We start from the raw sequence: 22,134 nt of genomic DNA on the forward strand, positions 1-22,134 counted from the left end.
CTCATCACAAGCACTTTAAAGGGTATGTGGCTACTGGAAATTTTGAGGGATGTAAAGAATCCTTTCAGGCAAGATCAGGCAATATATAGCCAGTGTCTAGGCCTGTATTTTCTCTTCAACCAAATGACGTGTTTATTTAATTGGTGACTGTTGTCTTCATCAGGCATTGTTGAAATAGCAGAATTCTATCTGTGGGTCCAGAGACATAATGGTCATTATCAGAAAGAAGCAAACTGTTAGTCATAATATAGTGTTGCCAAGCAGGAGGGAGGCAAAGAACCTCAAAATTCAAAAGTTTGTAGGGGGAGGAGAGGGTGATATTTTATATTCATTTACAGTGAATCCATGACTTAAAATAGTTTATTGATAGGTCCCAAATTCTGCTAAGTCAATTTTTTTTTTGGGGGGGGGGGGTGAGGCAATTGGGGTTAAGTGACTTGCCCAGGGTCACACAGCTAGTAAATGTTAAATGTCTGAGGTCAAATTTGAACTCAAGTCCTCCTGAATCCAGGGCCGGTGCTCTATGCACTGCGCCACCTAGCTGCCCCTGCTGCTAAGTCAATTTTAAGTAAGCAAGGGATATGTGTGTATATGCAGTTCTAGAGCTGTCTACTTAAAAAAAAAAAATTTATGATCCTTGGAGGTTTACGAAGAACTTTCCTTCATAACAATCCTGCAATACTGAAAGTACACAGATTACTATGCCCGTTTTAAAGATAAGGAAAATTGAGGCTCAGAGAAATAGAATGATTCATCTTTGTTCTAGAGCTAGGATGTGAAGCCACATTTCCTGACTCATGAAAAAACATAAATGGAAATGCACTATAGACCTTTCAGTTACTTGTGTTCATGAAACAGACACATTAAAACAACTGTCACATTGTTCGTATATTTTTAATAACCAAAAATTACCTTAATGTGCTTAACTCTGTCTTCTTTCTCCGTCTTTGTTTTCTTTCCTGTAGTGACAAAAGGTCATTTTATTATACTCCAGGAAAGATGCAAGTACAAACACTTCCCGTATGCTGAACAGGTTTGACAGTCCTCAGTGGAACAGATTCTTTCATCCCTATGCGGGGAGACTAACTAGAGGAGATTTTACATCTCTGAGTTAAGAGCAGAAGGTGTTCTGTATTTGGAACAGCTATGGAAGAAAGCTTAGGGACATATAATATTGACACTGGGGGAAGGGATTTAAGGGATCCCCTGGGAACCCCTGAATTGCTTTCTCTACCTTTCTTCGAAGGCCTTTCAGATAAGGGCAGCATCCTATAGACCCTGAAGGCATTGTTCCCTTTCTTTATACTTTTATCCTTCACTTCTTCAATGTCAGGCAAGGAGTTCATAGCACATCGAAAATTCGCCTTCCATGTTTTTGGATCTGGTTTATCTACTCCTGGTTGATGCTTTCCTAACACGGTAGCAAAGGGGAAAGAAACACAAACAAAAATTAAATCATTAATAATAGCTAGCATTTATAGAGTTTTAAGGTTTGCAAAGCATGTTACATACATTATTTTGTTGGCTCCTCACAACACCCCTGTGAGGTAGGTGCTATTTAGCATCTCCATTTTACATGAGAGGAAACTGAGGATGAGAGAGGTGAATGACTCGCCCAGGGTAACACTGCTAGTAAGTGTCTGGGGGGTGGGACTTGAACTCATATCTTCCTGACTTCTAAGCCCAGCATTCTATTCACTATGCCACCTAGCTGCCTACATAGGACTACCCTGGGATTGTAACCAATCAGGAGTGCAAAAGACATGTGAAATATCTGATGGTTTTTTAAAAATTAAACTCAATGTCATTGTCCAGGATGGATGACCTTTCCAACAAACAACTGCGGACTGACTAGGGCACTTCAGCACTTGGAGATCAAGTGAAGTCTCTGTATAAGGGCACTTTATTTATTTATTATTTTTATTTTTATTTTTGGTAGGGTAATAAGGGTTAAATGACTTGCCCAGGGTCACACAGCTAGTAAGTGTCAAGCATCTGAGGCCGGATTTGAACTCAGGCCCTCCTCAATCCAGGGTCGGTGCTTTATCCACTGAGCCACCTAGCTGCCCTATAAGGGCACTTGATAAGGGCTAAACATAACATTCCAGGGGGACAAAGCACATGCCCCATTTCACTTTGAGGCATCCGGTTTTATATCCATACATTATTCACAGATATTGGCACGAGACCAAAATCCAAGCTATTTTGTAATGTGTGATGATAATGGGGAATATGGCGGAGCATCCCCCTGGTCGCACACCCCAGAGAACAAAGGGTGTTTTCATACCTGTGTGAATTGCCCAGTTCCTAAAGAGAGGAGCATCTTTCTCAACATCCCACCCATGTCGTGCAGCATGCATCCAAGGGATCTGAAAAATCTTCTTCTCCTGGAAATTAAAGTAGAGGAGAACTACAGCCATCAGTTTTGGTCCACAATGCGAACACTGTCCGAAAATCAGAACTGATCAACTCCTTTTGTTTTTCTGTGAATCTATGACTGTTTCTCTAGATGACTCCTTAACAACCCAAATTCTATGCCATCCTGCTCTAAACATATGGGGGGCCCAAAACACATATTTATTTCTTTTCTTTCTTTCTTTCTTTCTTTCTTTTTTTTTTTTGCAGGGCAATGAGGGTTAAGTGACTTGCCCAGGGTCACACAGCTAGTTAAGTGTCAAGTATCTGAGGCCGGATTTTGAACTCAGGTCCTCCTGAATCCAGGGCCAGTGCTTTATCCACTGGGCCACCTAGCTGCCCCCATAAAACACATATTTCAAAGATGTTTCAGGGGAGGATCCCTGATAGGTGGATACCAAACACATGTCTGATAGGGTAGGATGCATTTCAGGGTCAAATGCAAATGGTTTTTAACTCTTGGATGTTCGGTATCTATGTTTCTTTTCCTTTCCTCTAGTATGCATCACTCTAAGATGAACAGAATTTCAATTTATTTCATTAATTTATTCAGAGAATCTGTAGAAGATCTGGCACGGGACCCAACTAAACTTGATCGTTGCAAGAGCACTTAGAGATGGAAGGCAAATGGAAGACAACAAATAGAAATGAATTGCAATATATCTGCCATTATTTCTATAAGAATCTATTCTCATTACTGGTAACAGTGGAACAATCACATCCGGGCACTAGCGTCTTAGCAAATGATAGACTGCAAGAAGAAGCTGCTCAGAAAAATGAAGGAAGAGGAACTGAGGAATATATAAAGAAACACATACATACATCAATGCTGGAAGTGACACAGTTTTAAGAGATATACCAGGATCCACTTTCAAAGCTATCTCAAAGAGAATGGAAAACATCGCAGGTGATATTAATTCCAAACAAACTGAGAAGAAATAAATAAACACTGATACATGTGCCTATGTTTCCATCTCTACAAAATCTTTTCTAAGTCTTTGCATCGAATACAGCAGAAAGCATGCTGGATTTGGCATCAAAGAACTTGGGTTCGAATAGTGGCTCTTTCCTTTTACTAGGTATGTGAATTTGGACAATTTTTCACCTGTTTCTTCATTTGCAAAATGAGTGCATTGAGTAAATGATCTCTGAGGTCCCATCTAGCTCTAAATCCATGAGCCTTTGTGTTCAATGAAAAGATGAAAAAGGAGTTAGCAGGATTCTGGAAATAATTCTCTAAAATAGATCAAAGGATAATGATTTGTTGTTATTCAGTTGTTTTTCAATCATGTCTGACTTTTTGTGACCCTATTTCGGTTTTTCTTGGCAAAGATACTGAAGTGGTTGGCCATTTCCTTCTGTAGTTCATTTTACAGATGAAGAAACTGAGGCAAATGGGAATAAAATGATTTGCCCAGGGCAGCTAGGTGGCGCAGTGGATAGAGTACTGGCCCTGGATTCAGGAGGACCTGAGTTCAAATCTGGCCTCAGACACTTGACACCTACTAGCTGTGTGATTCTGGGCAAGTCACTTAACCCCAACTGCCTCACCAAAAAAAAAAAAAAGATTTGCCCAGGGTCACACAGCTATTAAGAGCCTAAGGCCATATTTGAACTGAGGAACATAGGTCTATCTGAATCCAGGACTGGCATTCTATCCACTGTGCCACCTAGCCATCCAAGAATAAAAATATTTAGAGCTAAAAGAAATTCAGAGATTTAGCTAATCTAGGGCTTCTTAAACTTTTTCTACTCATGACCCCTTTTCACCAGAAAAATTTTTACACGACCCTGGGTATATAGGTATATAAAACGGTATACATAACCTTTTAGTGGTGCCAAATTTTTCATGACCCCTACATTCAGTTTTGTGACCCCATATGGAGGGTTAAGAAGTTTAAGAAGCTTTGATCTACTCCAGTGTTTCATTTTACAGATGAAGAAACTGAGGCCCAGAGAACCTAAATGATTTTCTGTAGGTTACACAGGCAGTGAGAATTTATCAGGAAGTTCAGATGATGTCACGTAAGATGTGCTTTCCCAAACAATAAAGACCAAGGAGGAGAGTGAGGGTGCAAGGGATGGTAAAGAGCCTACTCATTGCAAGACAAATTAGCCTTCAAAAGATCACAATATACTGAACCAAACAAGATGAAATTGGAAAGAGACATAAATGAAAACTTCCAATTCTATTTTTTTTTTTCATGTAAAAGCACAAGGTTGGAGGGGGAAGAGGAAGATTTAATTAACTACAGTCTCCATGATATGACTGCCAGGAGAAGCTTCTATAAACTTTGTGTTTCCTTTAATGTAACCTTGTGTCCCAGTCAAAGGAGGTAATAAGATCATCAGATTTAGAGCTGAAACAGGCTTTGGAGATCACTGAATCGAAGCCATCATTTTACAGAGTAAACTAGGGCAAGCTCACTGGGCTCTATCTACTCTACCTCTATCAGACAACTTGGAGTCACTATATCATGAAAATAACCTTTAATAAACTGATGCCCCCTCCCCCTTTCCCTTTGAATTTTCACTACAACATAACTACTGTTTTATTATTTTTATTTTAATTGGTGAAGAAAATTTGCTATAATGAGGAATTTATGGACAGATCTATTCTATTATGTATAAAAAGTGGTTATTTCATTTGATATTTAAGTTTAGATTTTTTTCAATTAAATTTTTAAAATAATTTATTGGTGAATAATTCTGACCATGTGCCTAAAATAAATTATGGGTCTATAATTGTCCTGGGATATGCTCTGAATTCACTCCTAGATAACCAGTTGCTCATGTTCCCTCTTTCCTGACTCACCATCCCCTTTAACACACACAGGAGGTGCCCAATCGATGATATTCAAACCACACCAAGCAAAGTCTTAATTAATTAGTATTGGAATCTAAGTAGGATCTGACTGCCTCCAACTTCTGTGTTTTCAGAACCTCTCTAAGACAATGGAAGCAATTCTTTCATTATCAACCCTTGACCATTTAACTACTATCACACCGAACATTCAGAACTTGGCTTCTATAAGTTGGGGCGGGGGCACAGGGAGAAGGTTTAGTTATGAGATAGTATAACAGTGGTAGAAAAAAACACACAGCATTCTTTATAACCATAGGACCAAGAGATGTAAATATGAACATAAGATCTTATTCAAGTGGTTACCAAAAAACAAAAACACACATTTGACTCAGTAGAACAAAACACCACAGTCAATAAATGAGTAAATGTCTCATTCATTGAGGTGTGTCTGGGACACGTGTTAAGATCATGGCAGAGATGACTTTGTTCAGTGAGGCTGTGATTAGCAGTATCCAACAGAGCACTGGCTTGCCAAAGGTGTGTCCACCACATCAGAAGCCGTCCACAGGAAAGGCGTTCTGGTGAGGTTATCTGAATGCTCCGATTTATGGTGCCCAAATATGGTCAGCACCTCTTTAATGACATCCACATATTCAAAAAAGATTAGCTTAACAACAGGATTCTAGACTTAGAGCTAGAAGGGACCTGAATGGGCATTAAGTCCAATCTTCTTATTTTACAGATAAAACCAAATGGATGATAAATTAATATGGCCCAGATCTTGAGGTTTGTCTGAAGAAATACTGTACTAAGGGGCTAATATCTAGCACATGTTCTTTTTTGTCACTATTAGGGACTATTTTTTTTTTAACCAGACCTGTAATTGTATGAGTATAGGCAGCTCTTGTGAGAAACACTGTCTAATGGTACAAATCAGATCCTTGTCTTCAGCTTATGGTTTTTAAGAATGGCCTGGACCACTTGGCAATTAGAGCAGCTAGGTGGTACAACATGTAAAGTGCCAGCCCTGGAGTCAGGAGGACGTGAGTTCAAAACTGGCCTTTGACACCTACTAGCTGTGTCACAATCCTCTTTGCCTCAGTTTCTTCATCTGGAAAATGAGCTGGAGAAGGAAATGACAAACCACTCCAGTATCTTTGCCAAGAAAACGCCAAATGGGGTCCTGGAGAATTGGACATGACTAATCAACTAAACAATAACAGTTACTTAGTAATTAAAGTCCAGGGTCACACAATCAGTATGCTTGAGTCTTCTTAGCTCTGAGGTAATCTCACTATCTATTATACCACAGTTGCCTGATATGAATTCTACAGTGTACTCATGAAATCCTACAAGGAAGTCAAGTACTGGAAAGTACACAGGTTTTTTTAATCAGAGGACATAACATTTATAATAAGAAAACTATAAATTTCAAAACTTCATAAAATGTTAGTTATTATTGTGCAAAGAATATGTAGACTAGACAGTATAATATTTCTTAGAAGACTTCATCTATTTCTCATGATGCAAGGGAAAAAGCCCTGGATTTGGAGTCAAAACACCTTGGGATAAATTCTACCATTGCTATCGATTATCTGTATAAAATTAAGCCACTTAATGTCACTGAGATTTTGTTTTCTCAACTGTAAAGTGAAAAGGCCACACTACATGGTTTCTAAGGTGTCTTCTAGTCATAAATCTATGATTGTCTTGTCCTGTGTACCTTGGAATGCAATAAGAATTCTAACCTTCTTTGAACCCACAGAACTAAATGTGGAGATTGTAAACAGATAGACTAGCAACAAAAGTGCAAAGTGGAAATAAAAACAGAATTGCTCTCAATCATCTCCTTTGACCACAAGGCAAGGCTCAATGGAAGTAACGCGGTAGCTATCTTTTATTCATTCTGTCACATACCTGAATGGACTGTCTCTCTCTCCATGTTGACCCCCATCTCTATCTACTGAGTCCTTCCTTTCTTCAGGATCCAGATCAAGTAAGTACTTCCTTCCCACCTTCCCCTAACACTCTTTCCACCCTCCAATTTGTCATAGCATGTTTGAATTTCTTCTTTCCACAGAATCTAACAGGGAGAGCTGAGCACAGGACCACCTGCTACTATGGGAAGCCCTTCCTACCTCATCCTCTTTCAAAGCCTGAGACCAAACAAGAACCCATTTGGGATTGTAGAGGGGGGAGGAGTGCGAAGACCTACTACTAATGGGGTCATCCTTTCCAACTTGCCCTCTCCCCTAGTGCAGGCAGCCCCCAAACCAACTGGGTTGTTTGACAGTTCATAGGGATTAAAAGGGATGGGAGGCACCAATTCTATTCCATCTACTAAGATGGAACACCACTAGACCTTAACATGTCTTTCCTTTATACCCTGAACACCCCTGGCACTGTTATCTGACCTATTGATGTAACCTAAGGATGACTGGGCTTTATTATCTTCCCTTTGGTTGATTCCTTAAGATTTCTGCAGCAGAACTTTCTTTTACATGTTTTCCCTCAATTAGACTGTGTACTCCTTGAGAAGAGGAGCCATCTCACTTATTCTATTTGTACTCCCAACATTTAACCAAGTGTTTATATTATACACTGTGTGTGTATAATGATTGAAAAAATATCAAGTACTTTCTATGTATACATGCATAAATATACTTACTATATAGGCATATATAATTTATTATTTAATATATGCATATAATAAATGCTTAATGAATTTTTATTCATTCATTGTTCAAGCACTTAGCACAATGCCTTACACATAGTAGGTGCTATGGAAATGTTTTTATTCAAGGTATAACTGTCATTATTGTATATGTCTTTCCCACAATTAAACCATAAACTTTGGGGGGGGCAGGGCAATGAGGGTTAAGTGACTTGCCCAGGGTCACACAGCTAGTGTCAAATGTCTGAGGCTGGATTTGAACTCAGGTCCTCCTGAACCCAGGGCCAGTGCTTTATCCACTGTGCCACCTAGCTGCCCCCAAACCATAAACTCTTTAGAGCACTGTCTGTAATACATATTTTCATCACCATTATCTACTATATTTCCTTACATAGAGTAAGTACATAATAAATATTTGTAGAATTGAACTGAAGGTGGTCAAGAATTAATTTATTAAAAACCTGCTATGTACAAGCCACGGTGCAAGGCATGAGGAATACAGAAATGAAAATAATAACAGCTCCCGGCTTCAAGAAACTTCCAATCTAACAGGATTTGTGTATACACGATAGGGACAAAAGAGAGGTAGACGCAATATTATGAGAAGTTTAGTTCATAGAATTATAAAGTCTCAGATTTAGTTAGAAGGGACCTCAGAGGTCAAATGACCCAATCTGGCACTGAATAGGAACAGGAAGGAAAGATAATTTTGACCTGGCTGAAAGCAGGAAAGGATTCGTGGAGGAGACTCTCCAACAGAAGTGGTAACTTTAATACATGGGGAAGGAAAACAGTATGAGGGGAGAAGCTACTCTAAGCATGGTGAGCAGAAGCACAAAGCATAGAAGGGCAAGATAAAAACAGAATAGAGAGTACTCTGTTTTAGACAGATTACAGAATAAATAAAATCGTAGAGGGAAAAAAAAGTTGGATAGGTGTGCAGGATTTTGGATGCCAATGTCAAGAGAATTCAACTAAGTAGACAATAGGGAGCCATGGAAGATTTTTCAATACAGATGTGATATTACTGTGGTAGCTTAAGAAGATGATCTGGGCAGCTCTGGGGTACATGGATTGGAAGGGGGATGGAATGGAGAAATGAAAACTTTTAGGAAACTATTCATAACAATACTCTGGGCAAAAAGAAATAATGGTTAAAGTCAGAGTAGAAAAGACACAAGTGAAGTACATTGCAGAGGTAGGCAAGATCGTATGATAAACCCTAAGTATCATTCTGATTTCCTATCATTGTGATTTTAATTAAATTTCTAAATTTAAGTAACCCCAAGAGTAAGAAATCACCTGAGGAAATCGCTAAAGTGAAACTGACAGACTTTGGCTCTAAGAAGAAAGGAAAAACAAAACAAAAAACAAAAACTATGGACCAAGGCGGGTGGAAGGGGATGGGAAGTGTGAAGAAAGAAAAAGAAAACTTTCGTTCAACCTGATTTTTTTTTTTAATTGTGGAAGAAAAGGACCTTAATATCTCTCATTTTCCCCCTCAACTTGGTCTTTCCCACCAGAGGGGTTTTTCCTCATATTTAACTGAGGATTTAAGAAAAGGTTTCTCCTTCCTCTTCTTTTTTTCATTCAAAGAGAATGGTTTCAATTAAGGCTGATCACAGGAGAGCTTTGATATCCTTTTCAAGGAGAAGCATAGAGAAAAAACAGCAAGGTAAAACAAAAGTCCTCAGTTTGATTTGAACCCCAGATTAGGGGAGATCTAAAACTCAACTCCTAAGGTCTCAGCAATAAAAATGAGTAAAGAAGCTAGAGAGAGAGAGAGAGAGAGAGAGAGAGAGAGAGAGAGAGAGAGAGAGAGAGAGAGAGAGAGAGAGAGATGATAGATGAAGAGATAGATAATAGATAGATAGATAGATAGATAGATAGATAGATAGATAGATAGATAGATAGATAGATAGATAGATAGATAGATGAGGGAGGGATAGATAGGGTGATTGATATTGGCAGGTAGATAGATAGGTAGGTAGGTAGGTAGATAGATAGATAGATAGATAGATAGATAGATAGATAGATAGATAGATAGATAGATAGATAGATAGATAGATGAGGGAGGGATAGATAGGGTGATTGATATAGATGAAAGAAAGAAAGAAAGAAAGAAAGAAAGAGAGAGAGAGAGAGAGAGAGAGAGAGAGAAAGAAAGAAAGAAAGAAAGAAAGAAAGAAAGAAAGAAAGAAAGAAAGAAAGAAAGAAAGAAAGAAGGAAGGAAAGAAGGAAGGAAGGAAGGAAGAAAGGAAGAAAGGAAGAAGGAAAGAAGGAAAGAAGAAAGAAAGGAAGAAAGGAAGAAAGGAAGGAAGAAAGGAAGAAAGGAAGAAAGGAAGAAAGGAAGAAAGGAAGAAAGAAAGAAAGGAAGGAAGGAAGGAAGGAAGGAAGGAAGGAAGGAAGGAAGGAAGGAAGGAAGGAAGGAAGGAAGAAAGAAAGAAAGAAAGAAAGAAAGAAAGAAAGAAAGAAAGAAAGAAAGAAAGAAAGAAAGAAAGAAAGAAAGAAAGAAAGAAAGAAAGAAAGAAAGAAAGAAAGGAAGAAAGAAAGAAAGGAAGAAAGGAAGAAAGGAAGAAAGGAAGAAAGGAAGGAAGAAAGAAAGAAAGAAAGAAAAGAAAGAAAGAAAGAAAAGAAAAGAAAGAAAGAAATATGGGGGAGGGAGAAAAAGGACTTTTATGATTATACTGAAGACCAAGGCACAACCCCAGAAGAGAAATACCTCAAAAACATCTATAATTAAAAACATCAAAGAAAAAACAGCTTGCTCACAAGAACAATTAAAATCCCTCAAAGAAATGAGGCAAAGGGTGGTCAGTAGTTGGAGAGGAGGAGGGAAAGCATTCCAGGCATGGGGAACAGGCAGAGAAAATGCCCAGAGCCAAAAGATGGAGGGTCTTGTTCACAGAACAGCCAAGAAGCCAGTGTCACTGGATTGAATAGTATATGGTGGAGAGGAAGGTGCAAGAAGACAGGAAAGGTAGGAGGAAGGTAGGTTATAAAAGGCTTTAAATGCCAAACACAGCATTTTGTATCTGCCCCTGGAGGCCATAGGGAGCCACTAGAGTTTACTGAGTTGGGGGTGGGGGCTGTGTGTGACTTTAGTAAAATCACTTTAGTGACTAATGGAAGATGAATTGGAGTGGGGAGAGTCCAAGCATGAGGTGATGTGGGCTTGCACTAGAATGGTGGCAGTGTCAGAGGAAAGAAGGGGGCATATTTGAGAGACGGTGCAAAGGTGAAATCAACAGGCCTCGGGAACAGCTTGGCTATGGGGGAGTGAGAGATCCTGAGGAGTCCAGGCTGACCCCTAAGTTTCCTGCCTGGGGACTGAGGATTGATATTACCCTTGGCAGTAACAGGGAACGTAGGAGAGTTTAAGATCATGAGTCCTGTTTCAGACATTTGGCTTTTAGATGTCTATTGGACATGCAGCTCAAGATGTCCAAAAGGCAGTTGGACGTACGAGACTGGAAGTGAGCAGAGATTGGAGCCGGGTTACAGAGACTTGGGAATCATCAGATGGTAATTAAATCCATGGGAACTGATGACATCACGAAGTGAATGGTACAGAGGGAGAAGAGTAAAGGGCACAAGACAGCACCTGAGGGACACCTACATAAAGACTATCACCAGGCTGCAGTTATACCAGAAATGCAGGGTTGGTATGATATTAGGAAAACCATGAACTCAATGAACCATATTAATAACAAGATAAACAGAGATCATATAATTCTATCAATAGATACAGAAAAAGTTATTGACAAATTCTAATATCCATTTCTGTTATAAACAAATCATTAAGAAAATATAAGAATAAGGGGACCTTTCTTTAAAATGACAAATAATATGCAAAAACAAGAGCTACTGGTATTTGTAATAGAAATAAACTAGAATTCTTTCTATTTCAATCAGGGATGAAATGTCCATTGTCATCACTTCTATTTGACACAGCACTGAAAATGTTGGTTATGGCAATAAGGAAAGAAAAAGAAATCATTCAAGGGAATAACCATAGGTAAGAAAGAAACAAAACTATCCTTTTTGCAGATGACATGAAGATGTACTTAATGAATCCAAAAAAGTCAATGAAAAAATTAATAGAAACAATGACTAATTTCAGCAAATGTCCAGGATATAAAATAAATCCAGACAAATCATTAGCATGGCTAAATAATACCCAAACCCCCAGCACTACATGGAAACATTCCACTTGAAATTATTACAGGATACATAAAATACTTGAGTCCTTTTTTCCAAGATACATAGAAAAACTATAATTACAAACAACTGTTTAGGGAAATAAAGACAGACCTTAATAATTGGAAAAACATTAATTTCTCATGGGTAGTCTAAGACAACATAATAAAAATGACAATATTACCTAAATTATTTTGTTCACTACCAAAGGATTTTTTAATGGATATAGAAAAATGTGATCCCAAAATTCATTTGGGGGGTGGGGGAGAAGATCACAAATCTAAAGAGAAATAGTAAAAAGAAATGGGAACAAAGGGTACTTAGTAATGCCAAATCTCAAATTTTATTTCAAAGTGGTAATTATTATAGCAATTTGGAGCTGCTTAAAAAACAGAGAGGTGCATCAGGTGGAATAGATTAGGTATACAGTAGATAGAAAGAAATGTATTTAAAACTATGTATCTGATAAATGAAAAGACTATAACTATTGAAATAAGGATTCGCTATTTGAGAAAATTTCTGAGAAAATTAGATTTAGACCAACACCTTATATCCCAAACATTGATTATCTCTAAATGAGTATACCACCTACATGTAAAATTAGATAAACAAATTAGGGAAACATGAAAAAAATTGCCTATAAGATCTTTGGAAAGAAGAAAAGTTCATGACCAAATAAGGAATAGTGAAGAGGATCACAAAAGATTAAAATGGAGAATTTTGGTTACGTAGAATGGAAAAGGTTTTACACACAAAAATCCAATAAAGCTAAAATTAAAGGGGAACAATTAACAGCAAAAAAAAAAAATCCTCTTTGCAGCAAGTTTCTCTGATAAAGGTCTCATTTTCAAGATATATAAGGAACTGATTCCAAGTTAGATAAAAAGCACCCTTCCTCAATTGATAAATGGTCTTAAGAAATGAATAGGCAATTCTCATGGGGAAAAACTCAGACTATCTATAGCCTCATGGAAATAAAAAATGCTCCAAATCATTAAAAACTAGAGAAATACAAATTCTAGCAGTTCAGAGATTCCACATCACATTCATGAGGGTGGCAAAGATGACAAAAAATAAAAATCATATATGCTGGTGGGGACCGTGGGAAAACAGGTAGATTTACTGTTGGTAGACCTGTGAATAGGCACAGCCATTATGTAAATTAATGTGGAATGACGCCCCCAAAAGTACCCAACAGTGTAACTTTGACTCAACTATACCATTGTAGGCTTATATACAAAAGGGATCATCAAAGAAAGAGGAAAGGGTCCTAAATATACAAAAATATTTGTAACAGCTCTTTTCATTGGGGCAAAAAACCCCCAATAACTGGAAATTAAATGGATGCCCATCAGTTAAGGAAGGGCTGAACAAGTAGTGGTTTATGAATGTGAAGGAATACTATTGCCCTGTAAGAAATGGAAAAAATACATTTCAGATACTTAGAAATACTTTTATGAATTGATGCAGAGTAAAAGGAGCAGAACCAGGTGAACAATTTATACTATAACATCAATAATATAATAAATAATTTTGAGGACTTTTATATACTGGTGGAGAATAGAATGAATAGAACCAGCAGAACAGTTTGTTCAATAACAACTCTCTAAAAAATGACCATGAAAGTTGTAACAACTATGATCAATACAATGACCCTTCATCATTCCAGAGAACTGAGCATGCTCTACATGACAGAGAAGTGATGCATTTAGGGTACAAGAAAGAGACATATCTACTTTTGTGCTCAGCCACTGAGGGAATTTGTTTTGCCTGACTACAAATATTTGTTTCAAGAAATTTGATGGGGGGGAGGGGGGGCGGAGGGTTCTCTCCTCTCCTGTCCTCTACTCTCCTCTCCCCTTCCTTCCTTCCTTTCTTTCTCTCTCTCTCTTTTTTTTTTTTTTGCACCACTGAGGTGGGGAGGGGACAAGAGAGAAAACAGATCTCTCTTCACTTAAAAAAATATAGAAAGTGGTGGTGAGGGTGGCACAGATGTGAAATGTTACATGCCTTTTCAGATGAGGTCACTATATTATTAGTTTTACTTAGCTGCTTTACTTTGTTATGAGACCTCTCATGAAGTGGGAATTATCTTTATGTTTTTTAAAAAGTCAATAAAACTTAAAAAAAATATTTTAAGTAGCAGACAAATTGGGTCAGATGGTGGTGGTCACAAGGTGAAGCTGACACCACTCTTGCTATGCCATCACCCAGAAATTCCTGGACCACCTTTGCAGCATTCCTTTCAAAAGGCTTGGCCTTTTAGGTGAACCTTTTCGTGACAAAATGCATGGTTCTAACTAAAACTATTTCAGGACCTCTCAGAGTTCCCCAAAGATTTCAAGGAGAAAATCTGGCTTCATTTCAACATCACAACAATTGGTAAAGAAGCACCAAAATTATCAAAGTTTTTGCAAACTCCTCCTCAGCCATTCTCTTTAAAGTCCATGTATTTGAAAAGGAAAATGCACAATGATAAGAAACAGTTTTTAACATAGGAAACAAGAGGGCAAAACTGCCCATTGTACTTTTAAAAATATTTACCCCCCGACACAGAAAGATATTATAGGAGCTTTCATGAAAGGGCTTATTCTCTGTGTGTGTGTGTGTATGTGTGTGTATATGTGTGTGCACATGCGCACGCGCGTGCATACGTGCACCAGAATTGACCTAAAAACACCCAGGTCCTAAAGATATCATGTTTATTATAGGTGCCAACTTTCAAAAGAATTTGTTCTATGTACTTTGGCAAGAACAGTGAACTGTGACGAGAAGAGAAATGAGTGAAATATGGAAAACCACATGTGTGGACAAGAGCTTTTTTGAAGAGCCCATTCCCACTGAACCTACTATCATGGAGACCAACATCCAAGGCCTGATGCCATGAAGCGATGTCTGGCCTTCAAAGTGGTTATTTCCATTGGTGGGGGAAAAAATCAAAGGAGAAAGAGAGAGAGGGAGGGAGAGGGAGGAAGGAAGGGAGGGAGGGAGAGAGGGAGAGAGGGAAAGAGAGAGAGTGAAAGAGAGAGAGACAGAGAGAGAGAGAGAGAGAACAATGACATAAAGTTTATTCATTCCTCATAATGTACTTATGGCTGGTTAGTCTTCAACCACAGGACCAGCATTCTCCTTGTCCTCTGGGGACTATCCCTAAAATACTGAAGCTTAAAAGGGGACTACTAATTAAGGGACCTTGGTCAAGTCATGTCACTTTAGAATGTTGACAAGATGACCTTGGACAAGTCACTTAATTTCCCTGGGTCTCAGTTTCCTCATCTTGTAGAATGAGGAGGCTCAATGAGATCCCTTCCCTCTGAGATCCTTTCCAGCTCAAGATCTAATGGCCCCTCCAGCTTTAAGAGATAATTATTCTAACTTTAAGAGAGTCTATGATTCTAGATGGTTTTTTTAAAGTTTGGAGAGGGTTATGGTTTATTTTAGATTTATCTTTTTTTTTTTTTTTTTGCTGGGCAATGAGGGTTAAGTGATTTGCCTAGGGTCACACAGCTAGTAAGTGTTAAGTGTCTGAGGCGGGATTTGAACTCAGGTACTCCTGAATCTGGGGCCGGTGCTTTATCCACTGAGCCACCTAGCTGCCCGCTGTGGTTTATTTTAAATGAAAAAGTGGTCCAAACCAGCATGAACTTTAGCCCAGGTCACTATAATTCACTCTCATATTCAAAGGTAACAATGCTGATGAGGACAGATGCTTCTACAGATGAGTGATGATGCTGCTATTCATGAATAAGTCATGACAAAAAGCATTTATTAAGCACCTACTGTATATTAGACACTGCTAAGTGCTGGGGATACAAAGATGGGCACTGCCCTTCAGGGGCTCACATTCTGTTGGGGGGAGACAATATGTAAACATCTATGTTCAAACAAGACATGTACATACAGAGTAAATTAGAGGTAACTTCAGAGAAAAAACATTAGTAGTGGGGGAGAAGGGAGGAAGGAAAGGCCTCTTACAGAAGGTAGGATTAGAGGCAACCCATCTGAGTATATAGTGCAAATGCTAATGTTGAAGCTTCTGTGTGAGACTAGGAAAGAAATACGTATTTATTAAGTGCCCACTGTGTACAAGGCACTTCATGAATATTTTCATTTGATCCTTACAACAATCTTGGGAGATAGATGCTATTATGATCTCCATTTTACAATTGAGGAAACTGAGGCAAACTTAAGTTAAGTGACTTGCTCAGGGTCACACAGCTAGTAAGTGTCTAAGGCCATATTTGAACTCAGGTCAGGTCTTCTTGACTCCAGGCTAGAGTTCTGAGAAAGCCAGTGTAAGACCAGAACCAGTCTACCCTGGAGTGCTTAGCATACAAGCAGAGCAACAATGAGGACTGTTTGTAGCTCTGCTACACTGTGGGTCTAATACAGGCCCTAAGCAGAAACCTGTTCATTTGGAGATGGAACAGATGGGCCTAGACCAAGTTTAAAAACAAAACAAACAAAAAAACCCTTTTCATTTGATAGTCATTTAACTCTGCCTCAAACTAAAGAGAAGAAATGCCCCTACGTGTGAATGCATTCTGCCACCTTCCTTTAGGCAAATGCTGAATATTTAACAATTCCTTTTAAGCAGCTGGGCAATTTTGTTCTTTCTCTTCAGATCAGTGCTAGGGAACCTGATATTTGCATGACTGAGAGGCTGTTTCAGAGCAGACTGATTGGATGCTTTTGAACATCCCTAAATGATTCTATGCCCTTGGGTAGAGCCCAACAAGCCAAGTGCACCCACATACAGAGTTCCACTATGAGTCAGGGTACCCTGCCCAAAGGAGATGTTCAATAAATATTCATTGACTTGAACCAGCTCCCACATTGTAATAGCCCCCAGCAGGGCAGAGCAACACAGGGTTCACAGACTCTGTTTTAGCAAATGTTACCCTTCTCTTGGGGACTGGCTGAGGCCAAGACACATTATGAGTAAACAGCAATAGGGAGAACACAGTTAATAGTAGAATGACAGCTGAAAAATAAGGGAAGGAAGACGAGTTTTATTCTTCAAAACCACCGAGCAGAAGAATCTATAGACTCAAAGAATAGGAGAACTAAAAAGGACCTTACAAATCACTTAGTCCAACCCATTAATTTTACAGATGAGGAAAACAAGCCAGAAGAATAAGTGATTTGCCCACAGTCACCCAGCTGATAAGTGGCAGAAATGAGACTTTGAAACCACCTTAAGATGTGAGCCAAGGTGCAGTTAGGTGGTGCAGTGGATAGAACACTTGCCCTGGAATCAGGGCTTCAAATCTCCTTTCAGACACTTATCTTATCAGCTGTGTGACCTTGGGCAAGTCTCTTAACCCTGACTGACTCAAAAACAGACAAATGTGAGCTAAGCTCTTTTAGCTTTGTGAGCACCTTGAAAGCAGAGATTTTTTGGGGGGTGGGGGAGATGTTTTCTGTGTATCCCCAGTGCTAATTACAGTGCCTGGAACATAGTAGTTCCTTAATAAATGTTTGTAGACCCGACCTACTACACCATGCTCTTTGTGGGCAGAAAGACTGAAAGTACTGCCTGATTGTAGATGGGAGAGTAGCAGGGAGAGGTTGGGCCAAGAAGGAGTTCACCTGGGCTGAAGCCTCAAGAAGGAAGCAAGTCTGTCATCCCATTCTATTTTCATTTGTTTCTTTGTGTTGTTGTTTTTTTTTTGAGGCAATTGGGGTTAAGTGACTTGCCCAGGGTCACACAGCTAGTAAGTGTTAAGTGTCTGAGGCCAAATTTGAATTCAGGTCCTCCTGACTCCAGGGACAGTGCTCTATCCACTGCGCCACCTAGCTGCCCCCTATTTTCATTTGTTAAAGTTTTCTTTTAAAAATTTTCTATTGGAAACTTAACAACCATCAGCAAACACAGATATCTGAATATATGAAAAAAGAACAAGAAGATTACATTCAGAACTATGGACTTCTGATACATACGGGTATATATGTATATGTGTATATATGTATGTATGTATGTATAGATATACATATACACACATTCATACACATACACACACAATTTTACAAGGCAGTAACAAAAACAAAATTTGCTCCAACAAAGTTCATGAGAACATGTTTATGTCAGCGTCATTCACAGTCCTGCCCCACCTCACCCTCCCCAAGAAATGAGGCTCATAGGCAGAATGACAGACCTAGAATGGATCAGCTGGTCAAACTCCCCATTTTACAGATGAAGAAAACTGAGGCCCAAAGAAGTCTGAGTGATTTGCCCAAGGTCATGCAGGTGCACTAGGATCCATACTCAGATCCCTTCCAATGTTTCTCTCCTTCCAAAACCTTGTGGCAAGACTGTGCACATAAGATGAATCCTGTGAGGGCTGACTCTCTGTGTGTAGAGATGACCCTCCATTTCTGAATCATATGGTCCCAGGAACAGACTGAATCTTTCTCCCTGAGGACTAACCTAGTTAATTACAGAGGTACCCCACCTGTAGGCGGACTGCCTGGTGATGGATGACTTTTTTTTTTGGTCATGACAACCTATGAAAAGAGAAGTCGCAGAGCAGTAAATTCTCCAGTCTCTCTTCCAGACTCTCAAAGAGATAGGATTGAGGATTTAGAACTGAAAGGGACCTTAAAGATCATCTAATCATCTCATTTTACCCATGAGAGTTTAAGTGACTTTCCTAGGGCTACACACAGGTAATAAAGGGAAGCAATGTTGTTTTAAGAATGTCATTGAGCAACTAAGTCAAAATGCTGACTATTATAAATGCCCAAATTAACCAGAAAGGACCTATGAAGGAGGATGTTCTCTGCATCCAGAGAAAGAACTGATAAATAGAAGTATGTAAAGAATGATTTTACATATCTACCTATTTGTGTCTAATGGTACCCATGAGGGGTGGGGGAAGGGGAGTTAGAGAAAAAAGAGAAATTTACATGATAACTTTATTATATATTTAAGAGGAACAGCAAGTTGTACATGATAGATGTGCAGTTTCATATGCAATCATCCTTTTTTTAAAGTCTACTATGCTACAGAAACACTTGTTTTATTTCTTAAGTTCAAAATAAAATAAGGGTTTTTTTTTAAAAGAGAACAAGCATTTATTAAGCACCTCCTATGTGTCAGGCACAGTGCTAAGCACCTTTACAAATATTATCTCACATCCTCACAACCCTGGGAGATGTGTGGCATTTTATCCCTACTATACAGATGAAGAAACCAAGGCAAGCAGTGAGTAGTTAAATGATTTACCCAAGGTTGCACAGCTGATAAGTGTCTGAAATGAGATTTGAAGTCAGATCTTCCTGACTCCCGGTCTACTGCTTTATACACTGTGCCACCTAGCTGCCTAGTAATAATAACTTGTGCTTATAGAATACTTTAAAGGTTTTGTTTGTTTGTTTGGCGGGGTAATGGGGGCTAAGTGATTTGCCCAGGGTCACACAGCTAGTAAATGTCAAGTGTCAGGCCAGATTTGAACTTTAGGTTCTCCTGAATCCAGGGCTGGTGCTTTATCCACTGTGCCATCTAGCTGCCCTACTTTAAAGTTTTAAAAGCATTTTACATGAATTATCTCAATTGATTCTCACAACAATGCTGTGAAGTTGGTGCTATAGGCTTTATTATCATCATTTTACAGAGAAGGAAACTGAGGCCATCTAGAAAAAAAATACCTCAGCACCACTAAAAACTATTGTAATTTAAAGAGTCACAGTAACAACTGAAAGGGAGGTAACAGTAGCCCTGCTATACTCTGTCCTGATCAGACCATATCTGGAGAGCACTGGATTTAGTCCTAGGTAGTGTTAAAGACAGAGTCTGAACCTAGGTCCTCTCATTTAAAAATTCTTGAAACAAAACAGAAGCATAATGAATACTTTTGCTCCCAACAGGTAGGCATAGGGCACTGCACAAAGAAAAGATATAATAAACATTTCTTAATTGTTTGATTTAATATGTATTTATAAAAAAAACTCAGATAATTAATAAAGGGATACAAGTCTTCTGTTTAAGAGAAGGAACTGTAATCAGCACAGACAATGTGGGGGAGGAATGAATTGGTACTATACCCACCCATTTGGAACTTAAAGAGGTGCCCCTGGATTTCAAAAAATCATGATAAAAAGGCAATGTTTAGGGCAGCTAGGTGGCGCAGTGGATAAAGCACCGGCCCTGGATTCAGGAGGACCTGAGTTCAAATCTGGCCTCACACACTTGACACTTACTAGCTGTGTGACCCTGGGCAAGTCACTTAACCCTCATTGCCCCACAAAAAAAAAAACCAAAAAACAAACAAACAAACAAACAAAAAAAGGCAATGTTTAGGGGCAGCTAGGTGGTACAGTGAATAAAGCACTGGCTCTAGATTCAGGAAGACCTGAGTTCAAATCCAGCCTCAGATACTTGACATTTACTAGCTATGTGACCTTGGGCAACTCACTTAACCCTCACTGCCCTGAAAAAAAAAAGGCAATATTTACTACATGACATACACCACATGAGGCATTAGGGTATAGTGAAAAGAACAATGACTTTTTCCATGAGACAGTGAGCTCCTTGAGGGTAGCGACCATCTTTTGCCTCTTTTTGTATCCCCCACACACGGCACACAGCCTGGCACATAGAAGGTTTTTAACAAGTGCTTATTGACTGACTAAACTTGAACCACAAAGCCCTGAATAAGAATCTCAGCTTTTCTATTCTCCATCTGTGTGACCCAGGGCAAATCATAACCCCTCTAGGCCTCTATTTTCTCATCTGATGATCACTAGGTTTCCTTGTACCTCTAAATTCTATAATCCTGAGTCTCTGAAAACTTCATCGATCATAAAAGTTAGGATAAAGAGAGCTCTACCTTAATTAAACTGCCCTAAGAGATGCTCCACTGCGTGACCATCTTAGAAAACCTAAGAAGGAAAGGCCCCTGGACATTTAAAACAGGAAGGCCCTATCCCAACCCTAGGCATGGCCAGTGGCACATCACTAGTGATACCTACGCCACGGGGCTGGGGACCCTTCCTGGTCAAAGCCAACAGCTTGGATGACTCAAATATCCTTTGGGCCATACAACTGCAGGCCCTGTGTCCTAGCTCCAGTGTTCTTCCAAGAGGCCATTTCAGAAGTAGAAAATCAATGACAAAGGACACTGCTATCTCCAGGCAAATGACTCCCTATTTCAACCTGGCTTATTTTCTGCTAATTCTAGCAGAAATCATGTCCAGGGTTACAATGGTGAAGGAGGATGGTAGGGTGGAAAAGGTCTTAGATTTGGAGTCAGAAATTTGGGGCTGAATCTCTGCTCTGTCGCTGAGTATTTGAAGTGAGGCTTTAAATTCTTCATCTGTAACATAACATTCTCCAATGTTATTTTAGTTGATCTTAACCTAAGTTATAAAAATTAACTTTGATGAAGTGTAAGGGCCCTCCCAACTCTGAAAGGCCATGGAGGCCTTTCCTCATCTGTCTTGAGAAGTGCACTTGAGTAGGAAAGGACATCGGGAGGAAAGGAGCATCAAAGGATGATGAGGAATGCAAAAAAGGGAGAAGACACAACTATTGATGTCATCCTAAGGCTAAAAAGCTCAAACCAGTAAAAACTAAAAAAGTCGCCACTCACAAAAAGTCATCTATGTCTGGCTTTCTGTGTTTGGAATCAGCAAGCATCTGACTTTGTCTCTTATTCTGAGAATGTGGACATCGGGCTTCCTCTGATTTTCATCTGACCACATGCAAAAGCCCACACAAACACACATACCCTCCCACGCACACAGAAACAACGCGCTTACCTTGCTTAACCATTTTAGCCCTGGTATTGTATTTGAGTTTATTTGTTCTTCCAGCCAGGGGCGCATTCGCATCCTCTCCACAGGCATAGTTCCCCTTTAAAGAAGGAAAAAAGATGATATTAGATGGTTTTGAAGCCGGAATCATGGTTACAGAAGGAGGTTCTGTGTTCCTCCCTGACCCCTGTCTCTATCTCCAAATGTACAATTGGAAGAAAAAGTAAATTCAAGCTCTTTGTCTTGGAGGTGCTCATTTATCTTCCACTTTGGGCTCAAAATC

The 22,134-nt window shown here is 39.2% G+C and overlaps 1 protein-coding gene across 5 annotated transcripts in view; it reads right to left on the reverse strand.

The window, feature by feature from the left end:
• IRF2 (interferon regulatory factor 2) overlaps positions 1-22,134 on the reverse strand; it is a 149,751-nt gene that overhangs the window by 43,416 nt on the left and 84,201 nt on the right. For 4 of the 5 annotated variants that reach the window (XM_043971936.1, XM_043971937.1, XM_043971938.1 and 1 more), the window contains 4 exons: positions 21,858-21,951; positions 2,288-2,387; positions 1,235-1,411; positions 913-959 (listed from right to left, as the gene is read on the reverse strand). In XM_043971936.1, coding sequence (XP_043827871.1) covers positions 913-959; positions 1,235-1,411; positions 2,288-2,387; positions 21,858-21,944 — 411 coding nt within the window. In that variant the 5' untranslated portion in view covers positions 21,945-21,951. Of the gene's footprint in view, positions 1-912; positions 960-1,234; positions 1,412-2,287; positions 2,388-21,857; positions 21,952-22,134 lie in introns of those variants that run through there. The other variant, XM_043971940.1, reaches the window with a different exon arrangement.

Source organism: Dromiciops gliroides, chromosome 6 (genome assembly GCF_019393635.1).
Source record: "Dromiciops gliroides isolate mDroGli1 chromosome 6, mDroGli1.pri, whole genome shotgun sequence".
Classification (NCBI taxonomy): Eukaryota; Metazoa; Chordata; class Mammalia; order Microbiotheria; family Microbiotheriidae; genus Dromiciops; species Dromiciops gliroides.